The sequence below is a fragment of the Mycteria americana genome, chromosome 2, assembly GCF_035582795.1.
Source record: "Mycteria americana isolate JAX WOST 10 ecotype Jacksonville Zoo and Gardens chromosome 2, USCA_MyAme_1.0, whole genome shotgun sequence".
NCBI classification, from domain to species: Eukaryota; Metazoa; Chordata; class Aves; order Ciconiiformes; family Ciconiidae; genus Mycteria; species Mycteria americana.
This window is the reverse complement of record NC_134366.1, coordinates 111,091,559-111,106,130: the sequence shown is the minus strand read 5'-3', so window position 1 is coordinate 111,106,130 and position 14,572 is coordinate 111,091,559. Positions and strand designations below refer to the sequence as shown.

The following is a 14,572-nucleotide window of genomic DNA, read 5'->3' as shown; positions in this document are numbered from 1 at the left end:
AACAGGGCTATAATTATTTTGCTCTAGAAAAGTCCTAAGTACCTTCATATAATTTCTCCCCAGAAAGTTAGCTATGGCACAGGTAATGCAACACACCAGATAAAATGCATTTGGGGACATCAGAAAGGACTGCTTTGTACAAAAGCCACTCTTCACTCGTGTGACAATACATTTCCCTATTTGAGATGATTGTTTTTTCACACAGAGCGCTCTGTCCCTGCTTTAAAAAAACCTCACTCCACAAAGGAATTAAAACAAACACCATGCACATACTTATCCGCACCCACCCACCCACTATTTTAATTATGGATGTTAGTTTTGCTGCACTTACACTTTTCTTCTGTAAATGCATCCTCACTCTGAGCACCACACTCAGACAGATGCTATCTGAGCAGCGACCACAGCTCTTGGTAAGCAAACGATGTGCTGAACGCTGATGGAGAGGGCTCGCGCTAGCTCAGGAAAATAAGCAAGAACAGAATCCAGGTAATATAAAACAATTTCACACTTGAAAGGATATTAACAGGACGTGCTGCACCTGCAGCCATGAATTTCATTTGCATAGGAGAAAAACAATCTCTGTGCTGTAAATGTAATACAATGGGTAGGAGGGATGGAAGAGAGAAAGAAAAGAAAGACTGCCTCATATACAGCGTCCCTTAGCAGTGGCCGGGATGTGGCCTTTCCAGTTCTGCCTTTTGTGTCTACTCTGCCCTTTGCAGTTCTCGCTGAGTGACCCGAAGCAGGTGGTATAACTCGGAGAGAGATTTCAGAGTCCTCTGGTGCCCGGCAGCATCCGCGTGCCCTGGCTCGGCACACTCCCGCACAGCCTTCTGCAGCTGCAGCTGCAGGGGGAGGGAAACCAGCGGTCCTCTGAGATTTGGGGAAAACCAGCGACGGAATATTTTGTCACAAATTACCTGAGGAAAGGGAAAAGAGCAGATGGTTGTCTTTCAGGAGCTACAACGAATGCCCTGCTGCTTCTCTAGGACTGTAGCAAAATGTCGTCTGAATCCAAAATGCCTCCAGCCGTTCAAAGAGGAAGGTATAGAAAAGGAGCAGCCGCAAAGGCTATGCTCAGGCTGAGGAATCCCCCCTCTTCTCAGACTGCTCTCGCACTTCTGCATAACAAGTGGTGAGGGCGAGGGGGTGCGAGAAGCCGGCAAAAGGCCGCCAAGCCACACTCCCCCAGCCTCTCTGCTGCCCTGCTGCCTCCCACCAGCACAAGGTGGGTGAGCTAAAGACACCCCATCCCAGGGCCAAGAACCCCACGGACCCCCCTTTCCACTACATCCGCGTACTACGTCTGTAGAGTGGGGAATCGCAGCCCCCCCAGTGCTTACAGGTGGACAGCCCCGACTTTACCGTTAGTGCTAATGCTAATGCTAATGCTAGTCCCCTGCCCCTACTTCCTTCACGCTCCTGTCTGAGGCACTGAGCTAACAGCTACACAAACCCACGGCAAATAAACGCTAGTGAACATAAAGATCTGTTTGCGTGCCCCCACAATGGGATTTCTGAACAGGACTGGCACTTACGTGGTCACGTTTAAAAACCTGTCTTCGTCTCACAGTCTCCTAGTACATACCATGCATTTTACAGTCAGTGTGATTTTAAAAGAAATGGATGCATAAAGCAGCTGTGTCTACTCACTTGCAAGTTGTTATTGGCTCTCTGTGCTCCGCATTTTCCGATTTTCAGATTGCATTTTGAAAAGCAATCAAAAAAATTACAATCTTCGTCCCCTGTGCAGTTCTGTTCGAGGATGTCCCTCATTTTGGGTTCAAAAAAGGCCATATCCACATCAATGGCCACCACCTGTGGATCAAAACAAGCCGTCAGATCTGGCACGGCACAGCCTGCGGGACAGGGCTGAGCAAGCGTTCTTTGCCGCTTGCTTTTGGAAATGCTGTGCTGGGAGCATCTGCCAGTGGAGAACTGGGATCACAAAGAAAGGGCTTTATTTTGCTAAACTGAGCTGCACTAGTCTTATAAATACCACTTTTTAAACAAAAACAGCCACTGCTTACGACACCAGGAAAGGGAAAATTATTTCTGGACAATATGCGTCCCTGGGGTCAACTGGATTGATGTGCCTTAAACCGAGACTATCCAACTTGAAGATTGATTTAGAGATTATTACATTATGTAGATGACAGCTCAACCTTTTAATTATATGAGGGGGCAAAATTACCCACAGGCCAGACGGTATCATTTCACAATTCACCATTCAGAGTAAACCCCTGACTTGAGCGTTGTGGAGAGGAGCAGCGGGATGTGCAGAAGTACCCGCACCTGGTACAGCTCCTCCAAACCTGCCATGGCATTCAGCGGGTTTGAGTCTGCTCAGCTGTAGAGAGATCCCTGAGGCTGCTGAAAGTCGAGACTGGCTTTGCCCAGTCCTGTTTGCTATGGTTTGACTCATTTATTGTGCATGGTTCTTGTTCTGCTTGTCCAGAAATATGGTCCCTAACAGAGTCCAGCCAGCAGCTGGTCTCAGCAGAAAAAGCAAGGACTGAAGGGATCAATCAGTTTTCTCGCCCTGACACGAGGCTTGCAAAATAGTGAATACGCAGCACAAAGAGGTCTGCAGAGCTGCTGCCTGTGCTAGGTTTGAAACCATTCTGGGAGCGAAGGGCTGTAGTCTCAGTTTCTGCCAGTGTCACTCCACCCATGAATACTTCACCTAAAAAAATCACAGCAATAAACAGGGAAAGAAAGGAAGCCAGCCATGGGATGGCAGCTGCTCGACATGAGACACGCTGTGGGTGACCACAGCGAACGCAGCCTGCCTTCAGCGCCATGGATGCAGCAATCGGCGTACGTTCAGAGCTGCGCTTAACGCTTGACAGTCGGGGTCAGAGACTCTCCCTTGCAACAGCTGACACACATTTTCACGGAGGGAAATGTCTGGGACCTGGGCAAAGCAGAGTTACTTGGGCTCAAACGATAGCCTCATTTTTAAGATAAATAACAGGGGAAGCTGAACTGGGTGGCTGGAGCAGCAGCTGGATCAACCCCAGGAACTAAAGATGTCTGGTCTGGTAGAAGGCCAAATAAACCTTCCACAGGCAAAAGAAAGCACAAGGTCTAATCTTCGTTTTATTCTACTTCTTTTTCCCCAGGGAAAATCTTAAAGAGATGAGGAACAGCTTAAAACTTGAGTATCTTTAAGCTTCTTGGAGAGCTTGATAATGATGAGGTAGCCTAAAGAATTTCACACGTTTGGACAGGCAAATTTTTTTTCTTTTCTTCTTTACTTCCTTGAGCTTTCTGCAGTTTTGCTGTTCACTTCTTTGGAGAAGAGACAGTAAAAGCGGTGCAGGGTTTCCCCAGTCCGAGGGTCGCTGCAGCAGCACCCTGGTGGGGTGTCTGCCAGCACTGAGCACCTTTCACAATCTGATCAATTGCTCCGCTAGGAAAAAAAGCCCGGGTTCCCAAACGTGCGGCTGCCAAAGGGTTCAGTGGTTTCATCAAGTTCATCTGTTACAAAAATGTGTGGGCATCCAGCCAGACCCTGCGAAGATAGATCTGGGTGACACTCTACCTATAAACAGCTACATTTTGGTGGGGTTTGTTATGATTGTAATAAATGAGGAAGGTGCCTAAGGAAACGCAGGAAGGACCCAACTTGGCTCCTGACCTGACTTAAAGTCATGTTCAAGGTGCTGTAATCTTTCTAGTTCTTTCTGAGGCGCTGGCAGAATAGGAAGCTCTCCCGGAGCACTGTATATTCACCCAAATCTCCTTCCAACTCTGCCTCTTATGTAGCTCCATGGCAGCTTAACATTCCCCTGGATGATCTACCAGGCAGTGATCTCTCCCCTCCGTGCTGCAGGAACAGCATGGGAAGGCTGGAGTGAGGGCCGGAGGCTTATCCCCACCATCTGAAAATAATCCTCAAAGTAAAACTATTGCACTCCAGGCACATTTCTTCGGGCATTAGCAGCCTCGTTGCTGCGAACAAGAATAAGTGGTACTATTACGGGTGTTTATTATTATCCTATACAGAGCACAAGAAACAAGCAAGTGAAAAAATCACTTAAAAAAAACATGAGGGGCAAAAAAAGAGGCTGCCTTGCTGTGTCCCTGTTCTGGAACTAGTTGATAAAAGCACCTAGAGTTTCTGCTTCTCACTCTCCTTCCTTCTTCACCGATCAGAAGCTCTCCCTGCCGCCGTGCCCCCGCCGCTTTCTGTCTGTGTGCATCTCCTGTCTCCCAGCCCAATGGGGTGAAAACAGGTGATACCAACAGGCTGTAACGTACAACTGGGAGAGCCATGAGTGAGCAGCAGCTCACGTTTCATTTTTTTAATGAATTCTCTTAGAAAATACTAAATTAGAGTACTTTCCTATAGCAGAAGGTGACTGCTGTCTCGTTGGACCCCAGAAGTCACGGGAGGATCCTGGAGAAGCAAGCCTCACCAAAAGCACTCATAAGGGAAGACACAGCCAATATTCTTTCTTTTTTCCTGAATGAAATCCCTTTTCCTCTAAGCAGGTGGCAAAACAGATGCTCTGGTGGGTGCTTGGCCACAGGCAGTCACAGCCCTGCGTAACTGAAAAAGGTGGGCAACGCCTGCCTTGAGGAATCCCTGCCGTACCTCACTTTGCCCAAACACCGGTTCGCATTTTTCGCTTCTTGCTGTACCTCCTCACCCATTCCCTGTTCAGCTGCTGCACTGCACCTGAATAAACAACGGAAGGGAAGGGAAGGGTGAAGGGGAAGCACTCTAATTGCTCTTAATGGCTATATGTTTAGGCAATGTTTGCCTAGTACTCTGAAGATGCGAGTGTTATATTAACACTCAGCGAGCACTGAAAATAGCATTCAAGTCTCTGAAAATGCTTTATGTTCACTCGGAGTCCATAAACTCCGCTGATGTCACTGCAAATTGTGAGTCGGGTTCAAACACTTACTTACTGCACAGTGCCTCCGGTCCATGCACACAATTCCCACCGAAACCAGCGGAATTTCTGTCCACGGAATGAATGCAAGATACGTTCAGCAATGCGGTGCTGAGCTACATCACTACTTAGAAAACACGCATAGCTATTCAGGTCTGAGTTACAGCTGTACAATGAAAAGTCAAAGAGTAACACTACCAGGGAGTTTCATGCCGCTGCCCTTGGATCATTTCCAGACCAGATAAGCTGAACACTAAAGCACAAAGATGTGTGTGTTTGTATGTGGGGAGGACCCCTTGTGCCAGGTCAGAGAATTCAGCCTTAGCTTTCAAATTCAAACAGCTTTACCTTTCAGCATCACTACCAGAAATAGTTGCCATGACTCAAATTACAGCTTCATTTACAGCTTTTGAGATCTCCTTGCCTTCAGGAGGAATCCTTCACCACATTCAAGGGACCCTGTCGGTGCCAGTGCCTTTGAGGAGGCGAAACAAATCAGAACTGAGCAAACAGTTCTCGAAACAAGCAGCAGGATCTAACGCTCTGAAACGTGGCTCCATGTACTACAAAGAGGAAAAGTAGTAGAGAAACTCCCCTGTCACTTGTAAATGCATCGGTTTTGCAAAAACTTGGCCAAAAGCTGCACGAGGAGGGAAGCGTCATTTTTACACAGCCACTTTCAGATTAGGATTTGACCTCAAATTGCTGCAACACAAGCCCAAAGACTCAACTTACCGTAAGATCGTGCCTGATAGCAAAGTTTTCTGGTTTGATGTCACACAGGTGAAGACGGTGAGAGAAATCATTATCAAAATGCTGCACCATGTCCAGAAAGCTGAGTGCAATGTCAATGATGGCTCTCACCTTGCTTCTGTGGCCAGCAAGGGAGGGACTGACCATGTTTTCCAAGGGAAAAAGAGTTTTGTGCCAGGCATGTCCAGCTGTGAGATACTCCACAGCATAAAAGTGTCCACAAGAGCCAATAATTCGTAGCACGTGTTTGCTGAAGTCCTGCAGCAAACTGAAGTAGATATATTCTTCCTGCTGGAGCAAGGACCACATGCTGGCCACCTGTGCTTTCCAATGCGGTCCTTTCTTCCTTGTCCACAGGGGCCCCACAGTATTGTTAGACACTTCTAGCCCCAGGACATTTTTGACCTCCAAGGCTACCATCAGCAGAAGCTCTGTTTCAGGAATATCCTGTGTTTCCACCTCCTCAAGCATACTGAGATGCTGGTAGCTGGAGAAGATTTCCTTTTTGGATTTCAGGATGATGGGCTGGCCTCTCCAGTCAGCCTGGATGACCTTCTTACCTCTGTCATAGTAAAGGCAGTGTTTGTACACCAGCTTCTGTGCCACACACAGGTCTTCACAGAGGTCGCCCGTCAGGGCTCCGCTGCTGTAGTCAAGACACTGGAGTGAAAGAGAAGAATATTCATAGCAGGACCGTACACCCGTGGACCCCTTAGAAGAAAGGCAAAGAATCAACAATAGTCCTAAGCTCAAGAGTCTTGCAGCAGTTGTGGTACCGCAAGCACACACCTTCTACAATCGTTGGGTTATTCAATGGTTTCTCAGAAGTCTCTAGAGACCTTTTACTAGGGGGAATCTTGTTTCAAAACAGGGATTCTTGGGATGGTGAAGGACAGGCTTTTTTGGGGCAAGGAAATGGACTAGATGACCTGTTACTCTTAAGTTCTCGCCACATATGAATTCAGCGAGACAAGCTTTGAACACACTTGGCTGCGCTATGTGAGATTCTGGGCTGTAATACTTTCAGGCACAGGAGATAACTTCCAGTGTAATTCAGGACTTCTCTGGAAGGTTCAGGGCAGCGTAACTTCAATATCCCCACTTAAACTACAGGAGAATCCATGGGTAGCTGGATTGCTGGGATCTTCCTCAGCCCTGCGTGTTTCAACCTTGCACTCAAGGGCACCCATGCCCTGAATGAAGCTGTAAGAACCTCCTTCTGCACTGCCAGGAAACACAGAGGTTGCGCTCAATGCCTCTTGGACCAAGAACTTTCAGAATTTTTAAATATGTAAATGCTGTAGGACAAAATGACTTTTCCAGTTTTTATATGTACTTATAAGAAGTGACAGTCTAATATGAATTAAATACTTTTTTTTTTTTAATTGGAAAAAATCAGCCCATGGGAACATGGGAACTGCTGCTTCATAGTTAAGTGGTCACTGCAAATTCATACAAGAACTGCAAGGATTTCCTCACCAGTCCTTCCTTCAACCCATAATTGTTTCCATACCATAATTTCCAAAAGTGTAGGCAGTCAATATACTCCTATGGGCATTCAGAAGTGCAGCTGCAGGGACTGCTTTGGGCGAATCAGTAGAGGGGGTGATCAGAGGTCTCTGGTGAAAGGGGAATAGACTGTGGTGGTATAGGAAGCCAAACATCTGGGAGGCGGCTTGACAGTGTCAGCCTTCTTCATTGCTTTCTGGCATTTGAACCTTCATTTAAACAAGTTGGCAGCTCCCACTGCATGTGGAGTTCTTGCAACGGCTGCCTGATCCCCACCTCATTTGTGACTTGCTGTTACATACACAAGAAACATGATCATAAAATTCAAGTGATGTATTTTCTTAGGACAGTCTCTGAGGTGTGCACCAGAGGAATATGTTCTGATGCCAGGCAACATTCAGAGTCCAACCTTAAACAACACACTGGGGAATGGGTGGAGGATTAAGTCCAAAATCCAGGAATGGTGATAAATTGACTGAAACAGCTCACTGAGGGCAGTTCAGACACGCATAAAATTTATTTATACTCTGATGTTCTCACAGCCCAAATGAGAACATTCAATGCCAGCAAGGAGAGCCAGGTAGGCAAACTCTAGCACGAATGTCCTGACCCTGAGTCTAGGGTGATGTACATGTACGTGTGTGAAACGCACACATCTGCATCCACATCCACGTCAGGATGGTCAAGCAGACTCACTGGGCTGTCCACAGACTTCAGAGCATGCAGATCAATGTTCTTGCTTTTGAAAATCCACTCCTATGAATGTAATACAAATTTATTTTCCCTTTTTTAAGTAGGAAATGTAATTTTCTCAACAGAAGTAGTTTAGCAGTTTTTACCATCTGGAACTCTAAGCAATTTTAGAAAGAAGATTACAAACAGAAGGAGTTTTGGGGGATTTCTTTGGAGCATAAGTATAATCACATTTAAAATCATTGCTCTCGTATTGAGAAGACCACAACCTAACTCTTCTTCTGCTACAGTAAGATGATGTGGGACTTAGTCCTGTAATTGGGTCCACATGGGCGAACGCTTGCTCCTGTGGACAATTTTACTGTAGTCCATCAAGTTCACTCTTAGAGGGTCTGTATGCATGGACCTCTTGCATCTAGAGGAACACGTGCCCAGAAGACCTGCAGTCAAATATGTGAATATGCAGCTTATTTTCTTGTGCTGCCATCACGTCATTCTTAACGGCATTAATGAGAAAAAGTAGTTGTGGGAAAAAATAGTCTCGTTTACATTTCCCAGACATAGGAGATGAGTCATTTTTGAACCTGGCTGCTGTTTAGGATTTGTCCACTGTTGCAGTTGAACCCATAAATCTTTGATTATTAACCTAGTATCTGACAAAGAGTCTCTGAACCTGATTCTTCTTACACTGAACTTGCGCAGTGTTTTGCAAATGAGGATCTGTGAAACAGGACTTGACCAAGGAGTTCCTGGCCTCACAGTGATGAAACACAGATCTGCCTTCCCGAAGTGACATTCTCTGCTGGCCACCAGTGCAAGCACGAATTTCAAAAATGCCTCTTCAAATAAGCAATCGAGAAGTTTGAACAATTTTCAAAGTGTCTCTCTACTCACAGAATGTAGTGAGTTGTGAGACACTCAATGGCTTTAAAAATCTCCTCAGTTTCCCGTTCATTATAACCTAGAAGGTCAGCAAAGACTGACTGCACCTTCACACCCCCACTACTCCCCCCCCATTATTCCAACTTTTAGTGTTTTATGTTTTGCCATAAGCATAATACACTAAGTGAGATTAGCTCCTCAGCCCTCCCTCTATAATCCTTATTTTTTCAGCCCCCAGATGATTTTTGTGGTTTTATTCCCTCTCTGTTTCTTCTCTCCATTTTTCCCTCCATCAACCTTAGAAGCACAGACATCAGAACTGAATGCTGTTGTCCAGTGCTGCAAAGACAGCCAACAGCCCTTCCCTAATTCTCCTTTTTGGAGACATTCAGAGGTCACATCAGGCTTTTAGGCACAGACCGAACTGGTAGTTCATGTTGAAGCCATTATTTGACCTCTATGTCCTTTCCAAAGTCATACAGTTTTACAAGATAGTCTTCCATCCTATTGGCATTGCTTGTACTCTTGTGCTCCCCAGTGTACTAGCTTGCATTTTACTGTATTAAAACATACTTTGGTGGACTGAAAACATTTAACCAGGTGATTCAGATTACCCTGCAAGGAAAAGATGGTCTGGTTATTATTTACCAACCCAGGAACCTTTGCACTAACTGCAAACTTTACCAAACAAGATTTTATATCATCACGATGACTGCTGATGAAAGGAAGAATCAATTCCCCAAAGAAATCTTCCAGAAATGGTCCTCCACGCTGCCATCCCTGTCTTAATGACTGCATTTTGAGATCTGTCGATGAGACAGTTTTAAATCTACCTAATGAGCGCCCTTTGAATGCCACTAAGTGCCAGATTTTTTTAAACTAAAACATGAAAGTGATACTAAGCCAAAAGCCTTAGAGAAAAGGAGCTATACTACACAGAAATGCAAACACAAGCATGGTTTGGACTCGCTCGTCTGTTTTTGTTTAAAATTGGCTACATAATTTTTAATATCCTTAGTACATTTATCAAGATAAGTTAAAAAAGCTGGGTTTAAATTCATGTAAGAGTTTAAATTAATGTAAACCCCACTAAGGATTTATATAAATTTAAATAACTTACTGTACCACCCTCACTTTTGTGTAGATCAGGCCTGAGACTGAGTCCTGCCCTGTTATCAAGGACTTCTCCTATGTAAATGCAATAGTGAGCAAGGTTTTGGAAGGCATCAAAATTAATTAATTTCTCCAGAGAAAACAGAAATTGATCACTGTGATTTAGTGTGTTCACTGTAAATGAAGATGAGACCGGTGTTAGGAAAGAGTAAGTGATCTTTTGGAGAGTTAACGTTGGTCTCTGCAAAATGCCCAGTGCTACTTCAGCCTTCCCAGTGCAGTACACATCTGCACAGATGTATGTTTTACTCAGAAGAAGGAAATAAACCTTCAGAAATACCACTTGCAAGGGTATACAACCATGCAGTTTTCACCTACTTGCTTAAAATAGCTCATCTTCTTATCTTCTACTGAAAGTATGACAGACTAGTAAAATAGTTTTTCTTGGAAGTTGAATTTTGCTTAATAAAAGGCGCGAGACTCAAGCTATCAGATTATTTGCTTCGTAGATCAATTGCACTTTCTATAACTGCGAAACTCGTGCCGTGCTCAGAAGATGTCTAAAGACTTATTTCAGGGCTGATGAAGACGAGCTCATTTTCTAATCGTTCCACTAGAAGGACGATCCCTTTCTAACGTCATCTGGGAAAACTGTCGCTTACAAGCCTTAACCATACTAGTGAAGACTCACCTACAGAAACAGATGAGGACTCACCTATGGAAACGGATGAGCTCAGCAATCTCAGCTAGCCTTCCTCTGGAAGGGGGGTCTGAAGCTGAGCTATCGCACAGCGACAGAGACGCCTTTCCAAGCTTGTGCCTGAAATCTGATCCCTGCCTGGGCTTTTGAAGTCGTGCCTGATGCTCTCCAAACTGAAGAACAGCAACAAGTCTCCGTCCATCTGTTTACTAGCGAGCGTGATGGCAAGGGCCTGGACCTTCCTGAGCTCGGTGGCTCCTTGCAGCTCCACGCCTCTGTGCTCTCCCCAGCCATGTAAGGAACGGGCAGGATTCATTCCCTCAGCTGCAACCCTGAGAGCTCAGCTGTGCTTCAAGCTGACTGCTGGGGTAAAGAAACTGAATCTCACTGCCATTAAAAACGCACTGTCAGGACCGCTGCCTATAGTTTCTCTTCCTTTATTATACAGAATTTAGGGGAAATCTGCGATCGGTTTTTGCTTGCTGCAGTAACAGATGATTTAATTTCCATTCGGATTCCTCCCTTCCCACCTAAGCATTGGCACTATAAATACCTTAATTAAGAAACAAAATTAAACTCAAAGCATTAACCCACGCTTCTCCTCTTCTCGAAGTGTTTCCTACACAATTCTAAATCAGTTTCTTTTTCTCTTTCTTTTTCTTTTTTTTTTAGGGAGATTTTAATGAATAGTCGCAAATCCTTTCTTGAATTTTGAATAACTACATCTTAAATGCCAGCCCCTGCCAGACGTAAAGGAGGCGTTGCGAGCTGTGTGGCATTTCTGAAAGACGACTTTCGCACAAACACCCTTGCGGCTCCACGCCACAAAAGACCCGGAGGGAGGTTTCCTCCCGCTTCGCAGCGTGCGGGATGCCCAGCTGCCCCTTCCGAAGCGCCGGGGAAGCGCACCCGCACCCCACGCCGGGTGCCGGCCCGCTGCCTGCACCTGCCCTCGCCCCGGGGAGGGAGGGAGGGAGGGAGGGAGGCAGTGCCCGCCCGCCCGCCCGCCCGCCGAGGCAGCGCCGGGGCCGCCGGCAGCCGCTCGCCCGGGCGCACCGGGGGCGCGCCGGGGCTGCGGCCCCGCGGCGGGACGGAGCCGGGCAGGAGCGCCCGGGCGGCGCGGCCGAAATCGGGCGCTCGGCTCACCGCAGCCCTGACGGACGCCCGGCGCCTCATCCTGCCGGGCGGCCCCCGGGGATGCCCCGCGTCCCGCCGGGGCACGTACCAGCCTGGCCAGGATCCGGCGGCTTTTCTCGTCCGTGCAGCGCTCGGAGAAGACGCTCCTGTGCAGGAGGAACAGCAAGGCGCTCACCACCATCCAGCAGGCAGCCCACAGCAGGAGGAGCACCAGGGTGCATCGCCGCCAGATTTTGAGCCGCAGCCGCTTTAAGCCCGGGATGCCCCTCATCGTCGCGCCCGGGCTGGGCTTGGGCGGCCGCTTCAGGCGCTGCGGCCCCGAGCGAGCGGCAGCGGCGGCGGCCGCCGCGCTCCCCCCCCCGCAGGCTTGTCCCGCTCCATCGCCAAGCGCCCGCCGCCCCCCCGCCCCGCCGCCGCGCTGCCCGCCGCCGCGGCACCGGCCCCGCTCCCGCCCCCGCCGCCGCCCGCCTCCCCGGGCCGGTGCTGCCCTTACGGAGCCCGGAGCGCCCCTTTTGAATTGAAGCCACGTAGTTCCGCCGGCTTTTGTCTGCTCGCCCCGGTGCCAAGCGGCCCCTGCAGCCTCTTGGCGGCTTCTGCCCGCGCCCCCCCGCCTCCCCCCTCTGAGTTTCTCACCCGAGAATAAAAGGGGTTTTGAACGGTGCTGGAGGCTGCTGTGGGAACCCCCCCCCCCCTTCCCTTTCCACTTTGAAAGAGGCAGCCTGGAGACGGACGTTCCTCCCGGTGAAAGCTTCGCCTCCCGTCAAATGGCCGGGGGGGAAGGTGCTTATTCTGGAGTAACTTCTGCAGTTGTACCCGCCCGGGGCTAGAGGAGGAAGAGAGAGAAGCGGCCCAGGCGCCCATTCGCTATCGCACCCTCCAGGCCCCCCGTGGGGGTCACCCCTTGGCTCCCCAGCAGCTGCCCCAGCCTCCCTGCCCGCCCCTTGTCCCGGCCGCGGGGATGCGGCTGCCTCCTGCCCGGCACCCCGTGCCTTGGCTGCCTCGGCAGCCAGCGGAGAAAGCCAGCCCCGCTGAACAGGTTGCCAAACCAGGGCAGGGTGTACCGGGTCCAAGGGGGCTGGGGACCATAAACTGCCTCCCTGCCCTCTGGCAGAGGGAGTTATCTGTGGCTACGTCCCTCTTTGAGGACGGGTCAGCTCCATGCGACAGTCTCTAAGATATTTGACTTTGTTAACGTTCCTAAGGGGTCAAAGACCCAGATGTTTGTTCCTGGGAGGCAAGCGAGATCCTGGCATCCTTTCCTCAGTCCAGGTGCCGACTGTCTCTGTTCCCTGTCTCTGTTTAGACCACTGCATTCACTTTTTTCTCCCTTGACTCCCACTTGATAGCATCTCACCATCACAGTTTTCAAAGGGAAAATTCATATTCTAAAGTACAGCCCAATGTAATGAGGGTATCTGATTCAAGTTTACTGTCAGGTATGATGAAAAAGGACCAGATTCATCTTCTTTCCCTTACGTGGATGGTTACCTCAAGCTACTTGCAATCCCATAGCAGGAAGATGAATTGCAGTTAATGAAACCACTCGGAGGGTAAATTATTTACCCAAATGAGTAAGAATAGCAGAATCTGGCCCATAGATGGGAGAACTGCAGAATAATTCAATAGATTTATTTTAATGCACATCTTGTGTAACTAAGTTGCTCTGGTGTGCATTTTGTTAGTAAATTAATGCAATAGGGGAAAGTTCACTGTTGGAGAGCTGAGTTCAGGGATATATGTTCTGTACCATCATGTCCAGCTTAATGAAAAATATCTCCCTGTACAAGTCATTAAAAAGAAAGATGTGTCTATTGACGTGATCAAATTTTAACTCTCAAAACAGCGAGGGGATGAGCGCAGGTGCAGCAAACTTGCTGCTATCCACACCTCTTGCATGGCTATAGTACAGTTCTCCCCTACATGGCAGAGCAGGGCTCAAAATACAGCTTCTAAGTAGGCGGCAGGCTATGGCAGAAAAGCAAATAGAAAGATAAAAACATTGCTGAAAATACTACAGCTTTCTAGAGACTGGCAGTGGGGAGGGGGAAGAGCAAAACCCCTTTTATCTCCAAAGAGTCTCAGAGGCTGAATCGTTATCACTAGCCACATCTTCTGTCGTTAGTGTGTTCTGCTCTCTCTCTCCGCCATCTCATTTCTTCACCTGCAGAGGCTGTCTGTGGCCATCCTTTTTATACTTGCTTTGTTTCCCCCTGATCCTTTTACCGAGAGGAGGCTTCCTATTGAGGCACTGGCGATACAGTCTGTTTCTTGGGAACGGAGCAAGCGGGAAAGACAGACTGGGCAACTAGGAACTGAAAACTTTTAATCCTATTTCTCAGTCTGATACAGTCTTTCAGAAGCTGTCTCTGATCACTTTTGGGTGTTCATCTTGAAATTCCTAGGACCATAGGTGGGGAAGGGCAAGCGGGAGAGTTACTCGGCCGTCCCCCTGCAGGGAGTACCAGCCAGGCTTGAACACAGCCAACCTTCATCAGCGGCTGCTGCCACCTAGGCGGAAAAACTGCACGTCTGCCACAGCCATGTCTGGTGCAATACCGAGATGGAGAGATGTGTCCCATGTGGAGAAGGGACGCAGATGGTAGGGGAAACTCAGGCATCAGAATATCTCCCTGCACCTAAGCTGTCCCTGGGTAATAGTTTAGGCACTACCAAAACTATATCTATTTTACACTTTAATTTTTAAAGTGTGGATCTTGACTTCTCTGTGCGTCAGCATTCCCCAAAGGATATTATGTATTATTATTTCATGTCCATGAAATTCTCTCTATGTCTCATTTGTGTTTTAACGAGAGTCCTGAAAACAAATCTTAACTACTCCTGACTTTGAGCTAGGAACAAAGTATGGAGACTTCAGGTC

At 47.9% G+C, this 14,572-nt stretch overlaps 1 protein-coding gene across 1 annotated transcript; it reads right to left on the bottom strand.

Moving 5' to 3' along the window:
- Positions 1-704: 704 nt before the first annotated feature.
- On the bottom strand, positions 705-11,965 carry DIPK1C (divergent protein kinase domain 1C). The gene is made up of 4 exons (XM_075495670.1): positions 11,783-11,965; positions 5,643-6,320; positions 1,654-1,818; positions 705-920 (listed from the first exon to the last, which is right to left on the bottom strand). The coding sequence occupies exons 1-4, from the start codon at positions 11,963-11,965 to the stop codon at positions 705-707; spliced, it is 1,242 nt and encodes a 413-aa protein (XP_075351785.1).
- Positions 11,966-14,572: the final 2,607 nt, after the last annotated feature.

Excerpts from the sequence above, each read along its gene's own strand:
- DIPK1C (XM_075495670.1), bottom strand. The coding sequence starts at position 11,965 with ATGAGGGGCATCCCGGGCTTAAAGCGGCTGCGGCTCAAAATCTGGCGG. Across the intron at positions 6,321-11,782 it reads GCCGGATCCTGGCCAGGCTG|TGTCTTGACTACAGCAGCGG; the intron begins GTACGTGCCCCG and ends CTTTCACTCCAG. Across the intron at positions 921-1,653 it reads GAGCCAATAACAACTTGCAA|GTAATTTGTGACAAAATATT; the intron begins GTGAGTAGACAC and ends CCCTTTCCTCAG.